General features: G+C 38.2%; 1 protein-coding gene across 1 annotated transcript in view; it reads right to left on the minus strand.

The window, feature by feature from the left end:
• pudp (pseudouridine 5'-phosphatase) overlaps positions 1-17,218 on the minus strand; it is a 76,201-nt gene extending 58,983 nt beyond the window's left edge. Inside the window, exons 1-3 of the mRNA XM_062052166.1 lie at positions 17,065-17,218; positions 16,411-16,629; positions 5,167-5,396 (exon numbers count right to left, since the gene is read on the minus strand). Coding sequence (XP_061908150.1) covers positions 5,167-5,396; positions 16,411-16,629; positions 17,065-17,134 — 519 coding nt within the window. The 5' untranslated portion in view covers positions 17,135-17,218. The remainder of the gene's footprint in view (positions 1-5,166; positions 5,397-16,410; positions 16,630-17,064) is intronic.
• Positions 17,219-17,883: the final 665 nt, after the last annotated feature.

Genomic DNA, 17,883 nt, shown 5'->3' on the forward strand with positions numbered 1-17,883 from the left:
CACTCCTTTGTTATTTTAGCTGTGTTCTTAGGGTCATTGTCTTGTTGGAAGGAGAACCTTTGGCCCAGTTTGAGGTCCTGAGCAGTCGAGGTTTTCTTTCAGGATATCTCTGTACTTGGCCGCATTCATCTTTCCTTCCATTGCAACCAGTTTTATCCTACAGCTGAAAAACACCCCCATAGCATGATGCTGCCACTACCATGTTTCACTGTTGGGATTGTGTTGGGCAGTTTCTCTATTGTAAACTATTTTAAAAAATTATTATTAAAAATAATAACAGCTATTTTTCAGATTTGCCATTGAACTCTTTCTTGCAGTTTTGTTTGTAATACTTTCCCTAGGTTTTATGCTTTAACTTGGGGGCCGCACTGGCTAAAAAAATTTGGCTGGGGGCCGGAAGCCCACTGCATGTAAAGTAACTATGGGCTGTCAAAGTTAACGTGATAATAACGCGTTAACTATAAATTTCAATAACGGCACAAATTTTTTTAACGGGAGATTAACGCGAACACTTCCTTTTTGACCCTCGAGCCGTGCCGTAAAGGGGGAACTTGGGTGCAGTTCACTTGCTACTGATGAGCTACAAGCGAGCAGAAATGGACAAAGAAAAGTCTACCTTATGGAAATATCAGGTTCAAAGTTGAAAGAAAGGACTATTTTTCGCCATGAGAAGAGGCGACATCCATGCAGCAAACACCTGCTGCACGCGTCTGAAGAAGTGGGTGGTGCTCCACTTCTGTGTTCGAATTACGGTTAAGGTGCAGTAATAACATAACATTTAGACTGTTACTGTGACTGCTTTAGTAAGTAGGATGAGATAAAATCTCAACAGAAATGAAAGACTATCGGCAGGATGTTGAAAAGAGACTTTTTTTTTATTGCAAACAGTCGATCTGACATTATAACATGTCAAAACACTTTCTGAAACCAATCACACATTTTTTCGGCTTAAAAATTAACACGCTACGCTATACATATGTTTTAATTACGTTTAGGGTTTCTCCTTAATGTACGGGCTTGATATGAGCCGCCACACCTAACAAAATAAAGTAATATACTGTATTGTAGCGTCCAAAAGAAAACAAACAAAGTCTGACGCGCTTTTTAGCTTTCATGGCCAATTTTATGCAAACAACAGGCGCAATTCCAACAAGTATTTCCACCGTGTACACACGTCTACCTCTGTGCTTCACTCATAGACACACAACACTTTCATTTTCTGTGCCGACATGGTGTGTTCACAGATCATGGAAAAAATTACCACTATGACACACTAACATACACATTAACACCAGTCATACGTACAGGGTTGTCTGGAGCGGAGGCAGACGTGTGTACACGGTGAACATACTATACTATATTCATATATTTGAGGTTTACCCACAGACAGCGATCTTTACAATTTAAGATGACCAGTGTTGTGTAACGCCATTATTTTCGGCGGTAACTAGCAGTCTAATGCGTTATTTTTTATATTCAGTGACCCAGTTACCGTTACTACATAATGCGTTAAAACATAAAAAATAACGTAAAATAACGCAGTATCGGCTAGAAACAGAAGATCTGAGTGTGTTTTATTGGAGCGCTGCGGTGTCGTCCTTCTGTGTCACAAGGAAATGAAGAGGCGTGCTTTGTGTGGGTGGGGGCGGGGGGAGGGGGCTTCCAGACCGTAGTCGAGGAGCGCAGGGGAGATGTTCCTCCAGGGCCTATGTACTTCGAGGGTAACACCCTTCACTTTACCCGGCAGTGGGTCTTTACAGCTCTGGACTCGAGGGTGAATGACGAGGCCTGCGGTTTGTTGCAACTTTGTGACTTTATTGGTGTCTTGCACGCAGCCATCCACCAAGCTACTCACTGTTGCAGCTCCCTCACTTCTATCGCCCACTCACTCACTGATGTCACTCACCTCCCATGCTGTCATATCTTAAAGGGCCACACACACACACACATACGCTACTCTCATAACAACTAACAAGACATCATGGCGGAGCCAGAAGTCGAGTTTCTTAACATGGAGATATTCTCACTACTTTTCTTTTGTCGAGCACAAAGAAAAGAACATTTTAGTTAAATGTAAGTTGTGTCTTGGATCAAAGATCCCATCCACTTAAAGTTAAAGTTAAAGTGCCAATGATTGTCACACACACACTAAGTGTGGCAAAATTATTCTCTGCATTTGACCCATCACCCTTGATCACCCCCTGGGAGGTGAGGGGAGCAGTGAGCAGCAGCGGTGTCTGCGCCCAGGAATACTGCCCAAAACAGCAATTCAAATCTGCTGAAACAGCTACAAAAGCAACATGCTTCGACAAAGCTAGTAAAGAGAGACACAGACTCCGATGCCACTTCAGCTCCACTTAAGGATTTTAACGGAGGGACTGCTAGCCAGGACAACATTGATAGAGCCATTGTAGCGTATGCGCTAGAAGACATGCAGGCTATTTCTACAGTGGAGTCGCCCGCTTTCAGGCAGCTAATTAGCATGATACCGGCGTCAAACAGCAAATGGCACGGAAAACATGTTCTAAGACCTGGACAGTGAGTACATAAACATGGAAAGCGAGCTAAAGAAAACACTCCAAACTCTGCCTCTGCTAATCATTCATCACTGAAGGTACACACTCTGTCAATTCTCTTATATACTCTTTCATTCTAGACTTCTAGAGTGTTTGGTTATCACAGTACTCTAAATGTATAGACTATAAAGTTCACAAACATAAAGAGGGATCCTAGTGGGCCAGGCCAATCTTTCCTTATCTCTAAACTAAAACTGGGGAAATGTGTAGAGTGTTCTGGGCTTCAGTACAGTGTTGATCTCCTAAATACATGATTTTATTTCAGAATTTCTTGAGAGAAAAAAAATGCCTGGTTAGGCTTTGTGTATGTCATGTGTGCCTTCCTTGGGTGAAGCCAGGTTTACAGCTATATTGTTATTATGCTGTTTGTTACTTATGCATGTTATTTTGCAGCTATTTAGAATAGTTTTGTCAATTTGTTCTGGTCTGAAACAAATTGGCCCTTTGAAACATATCTTTGTCTTTGTGTGTTGTATGTAGACCACATTGCTTAGCAGAGTTCAGTGATGCAAATGCATGTCAAGTTGATCAACAGATTGTATTATTCTCCAGTGCAATAACAGTACTGAAATTAAGGCTAAAAGGGCATTAATGGGAGGCTTAAAAAAAAGAAATGTATTATTCACAACAGAAACGTGTACAATATCTGATTCAGTTCTGATCTGATGAGTTACATTTTTGTGTTATTATTGGTGTATGCTGCATCCCCAATGTCCATTTATTTGGCAAGTTGAAAGAACATGGTGCCACTATGCTGGGTTTTTTCCCAATAAAATAGTGAAAAGGATAGAAATTTAGTTTGTCTCTTTTATCCGATTATTAATCGATTAATCGAAGTAATAATCGACAGATTAATCGATTATCAAATTAGTTGTTAGTTGCAGCACTAATATTAATAAAAAAAAGTGGACTGTTACAAAATCATGCTGATTGTCAAAAGTGTTAGAAAATATAACACGTGAATGTTCTACTTCAATAAAAGCTTTTGTTATTCCGGAAATTTATTGTGTTGCTCAAGGTAATATTATTTATTTCGTTCTGGGGTACCCATGATTTCAGCCTTTTAAAGCTCCTTTTGGACCAACAATTTTTGACCTCGGTATTTGTCAAATCCGAGTTACTGCACTGCTACAGTGTGCATGCTGCACACAGTCAAAGCGGATATTTATATTGTTATTTACAGATTAAATGGACCAAAAAATAAATCGCTTGACCCTCATGAATTCATTATTTACCGAGATTATGACTTTCTGACTGTTGGACAAGGCAGCAAAAGCCTTATCTTTTATGAAGGATACGGTACACTTTCTTTTTTAAATCATATTGTTTTGTATATTATTGCTTTGTATTTAATTTACTTACTTTTTAGCAAATTAACTCTGTCCTAATAGTGTCTGTATTTGTACATGATATCAGTGTAGAAATATATTAAACCACTCCTCCATACATCATCCGCCTGATTTGTATAAACTACCCTCAACTGTGAAATGTGGTGGAAACACAAACCCCACACTTCTACAGGTACCTATAGTTCCAGAAATAGAGGCTCCAGGAACCAAAAGTCTTGTCCAAAATGTGTCTGTATTTGGTCTGTGTTTTATATAGCGCTTTAATACACCTGCACAATACCCAAAGCGCTTTACATTATACATCATATTCACCCTTCACACACACATTCACACACTGATGGCGGTAGCTGCCATGCAAGGCGCTATCCGAAACCCATCAGGAGCAAGATGGGTGAAACCTTTTGCCCAAAGACAACGGTGGCCATGACTAAGATGGTAAAAGCTGGGTTCTAACCAGGAACCCTCAAGTTGCTGACAAGGCCGCTCTACCAACTGAGCCACAATGCCAAATGTTGCCAAAATGTGTCAGATTTGTAGTGCCAATTTTAAACATCAGCTTATTCAAACACAACTTTTATGTTAACAAAAATAATATTTCATAAAAGGGTATTATTATTTTTGCCATTCACCTATTGCTAAAAACGCAAACTTGACCGTGTAAATGTATGCATGGCCTTAAAGGGGCTGTTTGCAACATTTACACAGGGCACAAACTTTCCTATGTATTTCACACAGTATATCCCTCGCTCTTACGGCTTCTCGTACGTAACGACGTAACTATGTGTGTACGTAACAAATGAACGCACATTAGATTTAGGTGTTGTTAGCAAATAATAGCAATTTGGGTAGCTAGCGTTAGCTGTCATTGAATGTATATTCTATCAGAACAACAACATGACTGCAAATTGTTTGTGGCTTATCTTGGTTTTGTATGCGTGCACACGCTCACTGCTTGTACGTGTTGACGAGACCGGGTGAGTGATGGCTGTAAACACCAACCATTTTTTTCAGGCCGTTAGAAATGTTTATTACATAAACTTTGTAGTTGTGAAAACAATTGACAATTGTCAAACAAATGTGCTGTGTTATACCACTATTGGTAACATAACGTAGCTGGTGGTGTTCTTGTTATATTTTTTGCTTTGAAAAATGTTACTGTGAGGAAGTTGCAAACAGCACCTTTAAATCATAAAACTCTAAATATATGTATATAAATAATAAATAAATAAATGTTTGCTCACAGAATCTGGAGAAGCAGGGGGCTTGAATCTGCTGGCACAAACAAGGAAAGAGTCCGGTTGGGGCTTAGAATTCTTCACCTCGGGATCGTCTCCAAGAACAATGTGGTCAAACAAAGCGAAGACGGCTTTGTGCTGGCTCGTCTTCAATTGGAAGGTCGCACCTGCTGAGCTGGTCGCAACAGCAATGGGGACACCGTGTTTCTTTAAGTGGTTCATCAGCCTCTCCACACCTTTTCAGAACAAAAGCAATCTGATTCAGACTCATTGTTGTTTGCAATACTACTTTCCTGGAAAATGAATGCATCTGTGATCACATTTTCAAACAATAAACCGATTTCTACTGGTATTGGGAGATATATTGAGACATACTGTATATGTTAAGCCATATGTTGCAGCCTCCTACTATACCAATAAATATAAAAATAATGTATTTGGTACGTAAATAATAGAACCACTTTGAAATGGGTTACAAAAGCCCCCCAAAACGTAATATTGACTTTGTTTTAACACAAAATGTTATGATACATTAAATGTATATTTTCTGTTGCACTCAAATAACAATTTTAGAAGGTTCAAATTTAAATTTTAATTAAAAGGCATTAAACACATTGGGCTATTGTTATTGCATTTAAAGATCAATTTACAAGTGTATAGTCCACATAGCCTGCCATAATCTAGGATTAGGTTAGAATAAAATAGAAAGCTTTATTGACATTGTGTTAAATGCTTCATAATTTATGTTTGCCAACTCGTTGTCTGCCATTAAGAAAAATACTATAGTCAAATACTAAAAACAATATGATGGCTAAAACTACTCAGATAAGACATGTAGCATTGTTAAATATAAAACACAAATTGTACGAATTTGTTACAAAACTATGTTATTTCATTTGCATTAGTTTGCGCTACGTGGGCTGTTTAGAGTATGATAATAATTGGCAACAAGTGCATGAGCATCTACGTATATGTGCACAACAGGGGAGCTAGTTAACCATTTTACCTGTCAATCTGACAGACTGATATTTAATTGTTTTAGCCAAGTTTGAAGCAAAGATGGTAATGCTCTAATTATGCCACCTTTCCTTCTGTGTTTAAAGGGTCATGTTAATCGATCGTTATAAAGCCCAAGTACCACCATATTGCACTTCACGCACCCTCTTTAAAAACCAGTAGAATTGCAGTTTTTTGCCATTCCTCCTTTTGATTGTGTTTCTTCTTATATGCACTCCCGGTGTGCTCAGTGTGTGCTGCTGACACACTCCACATCATGCGCCTCGGCTCTTTACGTCACCGCCGCAAGCCAGCATGCGGATGAAAAAAGAAGTACCTGTTGTTTTTCAAAGGCAGTATAGCATCATTTTTCATTCATGACTACCATTGCACATTACTTAAAGCGTAAACCGTACAACCCTTTTTTTATACATATATGTATATATCCATCTATCCACTTTCTACCGCTTGTGTGTGTGTATATACACTACTGTTCAAAAGTTTGGGGTCACATTGAAATGCACTGTACTTTTCAATGAAGATAACTTTAAACTAGTCTTAACTTTAAAGAAATACACTCTATACATTGCTAATGTGGTAAATGACTATTCTAGCTGCAAATGTCTGGTTTTTGGTGCAATATCTACATAGGTGTATAGAGGCCCATTTCCAGCAACTATCACTCCAGTGTTCTAATGGTACAATGTGTTTGCTCATTGGCTCAGAAGGCTAATTGATGATTAAAAAACCCTTGTGCAATCATGTTCACACATCTGAAAACAGTTTAGCTCGTTACTGAAGCTACAAAACTGACCTTCCTTTGAGCAGATTGAGTTTCTGGAGCATCACATTTGTGGGGTCAATAAAACGCTCAAAATGGCCAGAAAAAGAGAACTTTCATCTGAAAATCGACAGTCTATTCTTGTTCTTAGAAATTAAGGCTCAAACACAAAATTGTTTGGGTGACCCCTAACTTTTGGTCGGTAGTGTATTGAGGGGTTTTCCTCAATCCTCAGGAGAGGATCCTGAGGATTGAGGAAAACCCCTCATGAAACAGGCCTGTAGAGATGAAATAGTCTTGTGATTTTTTCCCACACATACATATTATGCTCTACCACGGTATCGAGCACTATTTTTTGGATATCTAATTAAGACATATATATATATATATATATATATATATATATATATATATATATATATATATATATATATATATATATATATATATATATATATATATATATATATATATACATATATATACATATATATATATATATATATATATATATATATGTATATATATATATATATATATATACACATATATACATATATATACACATATATACATATATCAATCAATCAATCAATGTTTATTTATATAGCCCTAAATCACAAGTGTCTCAAAGGGCTGTACAAGCCACAACGACATATATATATATATATATATATATACATATATATATATATATATATATATATATATATATATATATATATATATATATATATATATATATATACATATATATATATATATATATATATATATATATATATATATATATATATATATACATATATATATATATATATATATATATATATATATATATATATATACATATATATATATATATATATATATATATATACACACATATATATACATATATATATATATATATATATATATATATATATATATATATATATATATATATATATATATATATATATATATATATATACATACACACATACAGACATAGATATATACATACACACATATAGACATAGATATATACATATACATATATTATCATACACATATATATATATATATATATATATATATATATATATATATATATATATATATACATACACACATTTAGACATAGATATATACATACACACATATAGACATAGATATATACATATACATATATTATCATACATCATTATACACATATATACACGTGTACACACATACATATATACATATATACAAACCCTGTTTCCATATGAGTTGGGAAATTGTGTTAGATGTAAATATAAACGGAATACAATGATTTGCAAATCATTTTCAACCCATATTCAGTTGAATATGCTACAAAGACAACATATTTGATGTTCAAACTCATAAACATTTTTGTGCAAATAATCATTAACTTTAGAATTTGATGCCAGCAACACGTGACAAAGAAGTTGGGAAAGGTGGCAATAAATACTGATAAAGTTGAGGAATGCTCAAACACTTATTAGGAACATCCCACAGGTGAACAGGCAAATTGGGAACAGGTGGGTGCCATGATTGGGTATAAAAGTAGATTCCATGAAAGCTCAGTCATTCACAAACAAGGATGGGGCGAGGGTCACCACTTTGTCAACAAATGCCTGAGCAAATTGTTGAACAGTTTAAGAAAAAACCAACCAGCTATCGCAAGGAATTTAGGGATTTCACCATCTACGGTCCGTAATACCATCAAAGGGTTCAGAGAATCTGGAGAAATCACTGCACGTAAGCAGCTAAGCCTGTGACCTTCGATCCCTCAGGCTGTACTGCATCAACAAGCGACATCAGTGTGTAAAGGATATCACCACATGGGCTCAGGAACACTTCAAAAACCCACTGTCAGTAACTACAGTTGGTCGCTACATCTGTAAGTGCAAGTTAAAACTCTCCTATGCAAGGCGAAAACTGTTTATCAACAACACCCAGAAACGCCGTCAGCTTCGCTTGGCCTGAGCTCATCTAAGATGGACTGATACAAAGTGGAAAAGTGTTCTGTGGTCTGATGAGTCCACATTTCAAATTGTTTTTGGAAACTGTGGACGTCGTGTTCTCCGGACAAAGAGGAAAAGAACCATCCGGATTGTTACAGGCGCAAAGTTGAAAAGCCAGCATCTGTGATGGTATGGGGGTGTATTAATGCCCAAGACATGGGTAACTTACACATCTGTGAAGGCGCCATTAATGCTGAAAGGTACATACAGGTTTTGGAGCAACATATGTTGCCATCCAAGCAACGCTACCATGGACACCCCTGCTTATTTCAGCAAGACAATGCCAAGCCACGTGTTACATCAACGTGGCTTCATAGTAAAAGAGTGCGGGTACTAGACTGGCCTGCCTGTAGTCCAGACCTGTCTCCCATTGAAAATGTGTGGCGCATTATGAAGCCTAAAATACCACAACGGAGACCCCCTGACTGTTGAACAACTTAAGCTGTACATCAAGCAAGAATGGGAAAGAATTCCACCGGAGAAGCTTAAAAAATGTGTCTCCTCAGTTCCCAAACGTTTACTGAGTGTTGTTAAAAGGAAAGGCCATGTAACACAGTGGTGAACATGCCCTTTCCCAACTACTTTGGCACGTGTTGCAGCCATGAAATTCTAAGTTAATTATTATTTGCAAAAAAAAATAAAGTTTATGAGTTTGAACATCAAATATCTTGTCTTTGTAGTGCATTCAATTGAATATGGGTTGTAAAGGATTTGCAAATCATTGTATTCCGTTTATATTTACATCCAACACAATTTCCCAACTCATATGGAAACGGGGTTTGTATATACATATACAAATATGTATACATGTATGCATATTTATATTTATTAGGGCTGTTAACGGTAATGTGTTAACTTAACGCATGTGATTATTCAAAATTGCATTAATCATAAATTAATTAACATTAGTTGCACTATTTGTTTTGACCGCATATTGATCTGAAAGGTGGCGCGCATTGTTACACGGGCAGTGATCAGGCAGCATGCCAATGCAAAGATGAGTGAAGAGAGTCCCAGTGGTGTGCTCGGCGGCCAACTTTGCTTTAAAACGCTCTCCAACTGAACTTTTGAGAAAACTAATGCAGTGACGAACTTTCTTATCATCAAATCGTCATATTTACAATTTTTAAGTCTAAAATATCATCTCAAAGCAAAACTTGAGGATGCCGCTAGAAAGAATGCTAGCACAAATGCTACAAACAAAGGACGCTGGCTGAGTTTACCCGCGTCAGTTTCCGGGTGCCTACAGTAAACTGGCACATTTTGCACAAAAGTACTGAGCTGCCACTGTTTCCACTGTACCCTGTGAAATACTTTTTTCATTGGCAAATCACATTGTACAAAAACAAAAATCAGCACTGTCCTCTGAAAATGTAAATAGGCTTGTTTGTTTAAACAACTGGTCAAAGGCAGAGAAAATGCAGATGTAAATGGTGCATGACAGTATGTTGAGTTGTTCATGAGTGTGTTTACTACATTACCTATTAGTCCATTCATCCATTTTCTACCGCTTATTCCCTTCGGGGTCGCGGGGGGCGCTGGAGCCTATCTCAGCTACAATTGGGCGGAAGGCGGGGTACACCCTGGACAAGTCGCCACCTCATCACAGGGCCAACACAGATAGACAGACTACATTCACACTCACATTGACACACTCGGGCCAATTTTAGTGTTGCCAATCAACCTATCCCCAGGTGCATTTCTTTGGAGGGAACCCACGCAGTCACGGGGAGAACATGCAAACTCCACACAGAAAGATCCCGAGCCCGGGATTGAACCCAGGACTACTCAGGACCTTCGTATTGTGAGGCAGGCGCACTAACCCCTCTGCCACTGTGCTGCCCTTACCTATTAGTGTCCATCAATAATTGCAAAGTTTTACCATATGTGCACTTACCATATGTCACATCAATGACCTGCAGTTAAGCAAAACATTTTTTAAAAATTAACACTTTGGGAATAAAACTCCATTTGTGTCAAAATATTGTGTATTTTAAAAGTGTATTTAAATTTTGCGAGCAAATATTTTAACTGTGATTAATCGCGATTAATCAAAATTCAAAAGCGGGATTATTGCAATCAAAAAAAAGAATCGTTTGACAGCACTAATATATATACATATTCATATATATTTGCAGATATACACACATACATACATATTTACAAACATATATATATACATATGCATAAATATATACATACATAAATATACCTATACATATATACGTACATATTCATCCAGCCATTTTCTACCGCTTGTCCCTCTCAGGGTTACGGGTGGTGCTGGAGCCTATCCCAGCTGCATTCGGGCGGAGGGCAGTGTACACACTGGACAAGTCGCCACCTCATCGCAGGGCCAACACAGATAGACAGACAACATTCACACTCACATTCACACACTAGGGCCAATTTAGTGTTGCCAATCAACCTATCCCCAGGTGCGTGTCTTCGGAGGTGGGAGGAAGCCGGAGTACCCGGAGAGAACCCACGCAGTCACGGGGAGAACCTGCAAACCCCACAAAGAAGGATTGAAACCAGGACCTTCTTATTGTGAGGCACAATAAGATTCATATGGCCACCGTGTTGCCCATACGTATACATATACAGTCATGGTCAAAAGTTTACATACACTTGTAAAGAACATAATGTCATTGCTGTCTTGAGTTTCCAATAATTTTTACAACTCTTATTTTTTTGTGATAGAGTGATTGGAGCACATACTTGTTTGACACAAAAAACATTCATGAAGTTTGGTTCTTTTATGAATTTATTATGGGTCCACTGAAATTGTGACCAAATCTGCTGGGTCAAAAGTATACCTACAGCAATGTTAATATTTGGTTACATGTCCCTTGCCAAGTTTCACTGCAACAAGGTACTTTTGGTAGCCATCCACAAGCTTCTGGTTGAATTTTTGACCACTCCTCTTGACAAAATTGGTGCAGTTCAGCCAAATTTGTTGGTTTTCTGACATGGACTTGTTTCTTCAGCATTGTCCACATGTTCTCAATGGAGTTTAAGTCAGGACTTTGGGAAGGCAATTCTAAAACCTTAATTCTAGCCTGATTTAGCCATTCCTTTACCACTTTTGACATGTGTTTGTGGTCATTATCCTGTTGGAACACCCAACTGCGCCCAAGACCCAACCTCCGGGCTGATGATTTTAGGTTGTCCTGAAGAATTTGAAGGTAATCCTTCTTTTTCATTGTCCCATTTACTTTCTGTAAAGTACCAGTTCCTTTGGCAGAAAAACAGGCCAAGAGCATAACACTACCACCACCATGCTTGATGGTAGGAATGGTGTTGCTGGGATTAAAGACCTCACTTTTTCTCCTCCAAACATATTGCTGGGTATTGTGGCCATACAACTAAATTTTTTGTTTCATCTGACCACAAAACTTTCCTCCAGAAGGTATTATCTTTGTCCATGTGATCAGCAGCAAATTTTAGACGAGCCTTAAGGTGTCGCTTCTGGAGCAAGGGCTTCCTTCTTGCACGGTAGCCTCTCAGTCCATGGCGATGCAAAACACCCTTAACTGTGGTCACTGACACCTGTGTTCCAGCAGCTTCCAATTCATTGTAGACCTGCTTTTTGTTGGTTGTCGGTTGACTCTTGATCATCCTGAAGTTAAGAGGCCATGCCATGAGGCTAATTTGATTTGATTGTAACTTTTCTACATCACCAAAATTGATAATGTATGTTGCTGTATGTATATTTTTGACCCAGCAGATTATTGGAATATTGGAAACTCAAGACAGCCATGACATTATGTCCTTCACAAGTGTAACTTTTGACCACGACTGTATATATTCTTATTTGAGCCTGTCAATAATTACAGTAAAACAATTTCCAATTTACCAAGGGGGCTATTTAATAGTGGAGAGAGTGCCTGCTAGCCAGGTATGATGAGCGCAGCTGAGGTAGTAAAATAATAAAAGTAGATTTTAAGGTAGTTGTGGATTTGAGACACGAGATGGCAGTAGTGTATAAGCTATTAAACACTACAGAGTAGTTTTGGAAGCTGCTCATCAAACCAATACATTGGAAGTGTCAGGATGTTGCTGCACCGTCTGCATTAAAACCAACCGGTGTAACCACACTGTTGATACTGTTAACTGATTGACTGTTAGCGTGTCCCTCCCATTGTTCAGTGACACTTCCTGTTTCCTGTTTTCTGGGTTTCCAAAGCGCGAGTGACTTCATGAAATGAATCTTGCTTCATAATTCTTCCAAACAAAAAAATATATAACAAATATTTTATTGAACACATTTTATATTGATAGCGATTATGTTTCCCCTAAATTGCCAAAATATCTGTGGCGATGGGGGCGTGGTCGATATGACGTCATCGCATGATTTGTTATGATGCATATGTTCTTTGAAAAGGAAAACAAAATTGAATATACATTTAAAACAAATCTGTTATTATTAAGTACAGTATTAACATTTTTTTTTTCTTACATAATACCGTTCTGTTTAATTTTAAATTGTTGCTGCTTATTGTACAATGTACTTTGTTGAGGATTTTTTTTTTTAGAGAGATTTCTCCAATCCTTTTAGTCACTCTGTCTTTAATAAAAAAACGATTGGCAACACATCTAGCAGTTATTTTTGGTGCTATTGAAGATTGTACTCGTGTTGAGAGACTCCGTTTAGATTCTGTCGCGCCAAGTCCGTGACGAAAAGCTAGCTGACGATATACTTGCTTCAAGCCGCCATTGTCAATTTAAATTGTGAAGATTGATGTCAGGGGGTATATCTCGAATACATTAAAGTACATCCACAGTGCAGACACGCTGCCTCCGCTACGTACGGCTGGTGTTAATGTGTATGTAAGTGTGGTATGGTGTTAATTTCTCCCATGGTCTGTGAAAACACCGTATTGGCGGAAAATGAACAAGTGTTGTGTGTCTAGGTGTGAAGCACGGAGGCAGACGTGTGTGCATGGAGGAAATACTTGAGCCTGTTCTTCGCATAAAATTGGTAATAAAAGCTAAAAAAAAAAAAAGACAAAATAATTTGTCTTCTGGGCAGTCAACCCCTCCAGATTCAACCACATGATTTAGAGAAAGGAGGGGTGAGCAGAGACCACAAAGGAGACTCCTCATTGGCTGACACGATATATACTGAAGCGCATGCACGGTACGATCTTGTTTCCAGTAAAGCATGGCTGCCAAACACCCAATATCGCAATACCTGCGCTTAAATTTACAGCATGTACTGCTAAAAAACAAAACATAAGAGGAAATCAGAGAAAAGAAAGACACTGTACATCTAAAAACCCAAAGAAGAGCCAAAACTCCAATATTTTTCCGCCATATTCAAGATGGGGGTCATTGCAGGCCAGTCTTGGACGAACTTTGGACGTGCAAGTGGCTGTTTTCCTTCTAGACAGGTGTGTTACCGATAGTCTGCAACCTATGCATGTGCGCATACACCTCTTGTGCGGGATTCTGTGCATTTCCAGAGCGGAGGAGATTGAGAGGGATTATCAGCGAGGTGTGCCGGTGCGGAGAGACGGGGGGGCGGGATTCACAGTTTGAATTCTGCTTGGTAAGATTCAAGTACCCCAGCTTTAGGAGAACTGGTTTCCAACCGCATAATCGAGATGTGTTTTTACGATCTTTAAAAACCCAATCCTGCTTAAATATTTCAATAATTAATACATTATTAAATAATGACATGTATTATAAATCAATTAATGATACACTTAATAACACATTTATGTATTTAAAGGCCTACTGAAATGATTTTTTTTTATTTAAACGGGGATAGCAGATCCATTCTATGTGTCATACTTGATCATTTCTTGATATTGCCATATTTTTGCTGAAAGGATTTAGTAGAGAACATTGACGATAAAGTTTGCAACTTTTGATTGCTGATAAAAAAAAGCCTTGCCTGTACCGGAAGTAGCGTGACGTCACAGGCTGAAGGGCTCCTCACATTTCCCCATTGTTTACACCAGCAGTGAGAGCGATTCGGACCGAGAAAGCGACGATTACCCCATTAATTTGAGCGATGATGAAAGATTTGTGGATGAGGATTGTGAGAGTGAAGGACTAGAGTGCAGTGCAGGACGTATCTTTTTTCGCTCTGACCGTAACTTAGGTACAAGGGTTCATTGGATTCCACACTTTCTCCTTTTTCTATTGTGGATCACGGATTTGTATTTTAAACCACCTCGGATACTATATAAATGATAAATGGGTTATACTTGTATAGCGCTTTTCTACCTTCAAGGTACTCGAAGCGCTTTGACAGTATTTCCACATTCACGCACACATTCACACACTGATGGCGGGAGCTGCCATGCAAGGCGCTAACCAACAGTCATCAGAGGCAAAGGGTGAAATGTCTTGCCCAAGGACACAACGGACGTGACTAGGATGGTAGAAGGTGGGGATTGAACCCCAGTAACCAGCAACCCTCCGATTGCTGGCACGGCCACTCTACCAACTTCGCTATATCCTCTTGAAAATGAGAGTCGAGAACGCGAAATGGACATTCACAGTGACTTTTATCTCCACGACAATACATCGGCGAAGCTCTTTAGCTACGGAGCTAGCGTGATAGCATCGTGCTTAAATGCAGATAGAAACAAAAGCAATAAACTCCTGACTGGAAGGATAGACAGAAAATCAACAATATTATTAAACCATGGACATACACGGTTAATGCTTTCCAGCTTGGCGAAGCTTAACAATGCTGTTGCTAACGACGCCATTGAAGCTAACTTAGCAACGGGACCTCACAGAGCTATGATAAAAACATTAGCTATCCACCTACGCCAGCTCTCATCTGCTCATCAACACCTGTGCTCACCTGCGTTCCAGTGATCGACGGAAGGACGAAGGACTTCACCCGATCATCCGTGCGGTCGACGGCTTGCGTCGGATAGCGCGTCTGCTATCCAAGTCAAAGTCCTCCTGGTTGTGTTGCTACAGCCAGCCGCTAATACACCGATCCCACCTAGAACTTTCTTCTTTGCAGTCGTCATTGTTCATTAAACAAATTGCAAAAGATTCACCAACACAGATGTCCAGAATACTGTGGAATTTTGAGATGAAAACAGAGCTTTTTTGTATTGGATTCAATGGTGTCCGAATACTTCCGTTTAACTATTGACGTCACGCGCATACGTCATCATACAAAGACGTTTTCAACCGGAAGTTTAGCGGGAATTTTAAAATTGCACTTTGTAAGTTAACCCGGCCATATTGGCATGTGTTGCAATGTTAAGATTTCATCATTGATATAAAAACTATCAGACTATGTGGTCGGTAGTAGTGGGTTTCAGTAGGCTTTTAATTACAATTGTAAATTAATTTATGACACTTTTAACTAATTATTTAAATATTTGTTTATGTAATCATGTCCCATTTGACCCTTGACAAGCACTGGGCCAGTGATCGAACGGTAATATATGGTTAATACATGGGATTTTTAGAACATACCTGGCATGAGTTTAGCAGAGGGAAATATCCTCTCTTGTATGTGTCTGCTTTCAGCAAGAAGTTCCTCGGCTGTCATTGGAAGCTCCAACGAGTCCCGGATCATTTGAGCTGCATCCAAAGCTTTTGCACCCATCACCTTGGACTTCAGTCCCCATGTGTACTGCTTCCCAAAGCGGTCACATACTTCCTGGAAGGACACAGAGTACAGTCGCTCTGTGTCTGAAATGAAAACATATGTATAGAAAATTATGATATTTGGACTGGATTTTGAAAATTGAATAGACAATAAAAAATGTCAAAACACAATGCAGTACATTAATGCTTGCCATTAAACAAAAAATAATAATAATGGATAGCTCTGTTTTGCTGGGAAATGTGCAAGTTTCATAAACAAAAAAGAATCAATATTGGCCAATCACAAATTGTCAAGTAAAATACAAATATATACAAAATATAAAACAAACCGTGTATGTTACATTATTTTAATAAATCAAATCAACTCAATATTAGTTCTGCAGTGCCAGCAAAGCAGTTGAAGGAACGTTCATATAATAAAATAACGCACTAAAGCGGTTCAAAAATATACATGACTGTTTTTGTGTGGTTGATAAAGAGACAGAAATGCTACAGGTGTGAAAGAGTTATGTAGAGTACCTAATAACAATCCATCCATGTCGAATATGACATGACTCACGGGTTTGTAGACGCAACTTGCCGCCGACATGCTTGGCACTTTCACTTCCGTGTTTGGAGTGATGACGTCGTAGAAAAGTACAGCGAACGAAGAGCACCAAAATGGATTGAACGCGTCGAGCTTTCGTCAACACTATAGAGCAGGGGTCACCAACACGGTGCCCGCGGGCACCAGGTCGCCCGTAAGGACCAGATGAGTCGCCCGCGGGCCTGTTCTAAAAAAAAAAAATGTAAAAAAAAAAAAAAAAAAAAAAAAAATTAAAAAAAAAAAAAAAAAAATTAAATCTACATACAAAAAAACACAAGATACACTTTCAATCAGTGCATCAACCCAAATAACCTCCCCCATGCACACTCATCCACACAAAAGGGGTTATTTCTTTCTGCTACCAATATTCTGGTTCCCACAACATAGACAACACATCTGCAAGGGACACAGTCCCTGAAGCACACATGATTGTATAGGCTGCTGGTCCACTAACATTTTCATTAATTACTATTTTTTATGTAATTATTTTTATATTGTTTTACTTTCTTTTTTATCCAAGAAAATGTTTTTTATTTATTTATCTTATTTTATATTATTTTTTTAAAAAAGGGCCTTATCTTCAACAGACCAGGTTGTCAATGAAATTAGATTTTTTTAAAGGGTTTTTTAAACCAGGCCCAGTCCAGATAATGTCCAAGTCGGACTCAGCAACACACACCTTCATTCATGTACACAGAAAAAAAATTAGGGAACACAACAGATTGCATATAATTTATAAACAAAACACTTTG

Source organism: Entelurus aequoreus, linkage group LG07 (genome assembly GCF_033978785.1).
Source record: "Entelurus aequoreus isolate RoL-2023_Sb linkage group LG07, RoL_Eaeq_v1.1, whole genome shotgun sequence".
Taxonomy (NCBI): domain Eukaryota; kingdom Metazoa; phylum Chordata; class Actinopteri; order Syngnathiformes; family Syngnathidae; genus Entelurus; species Entelurus aequoreus.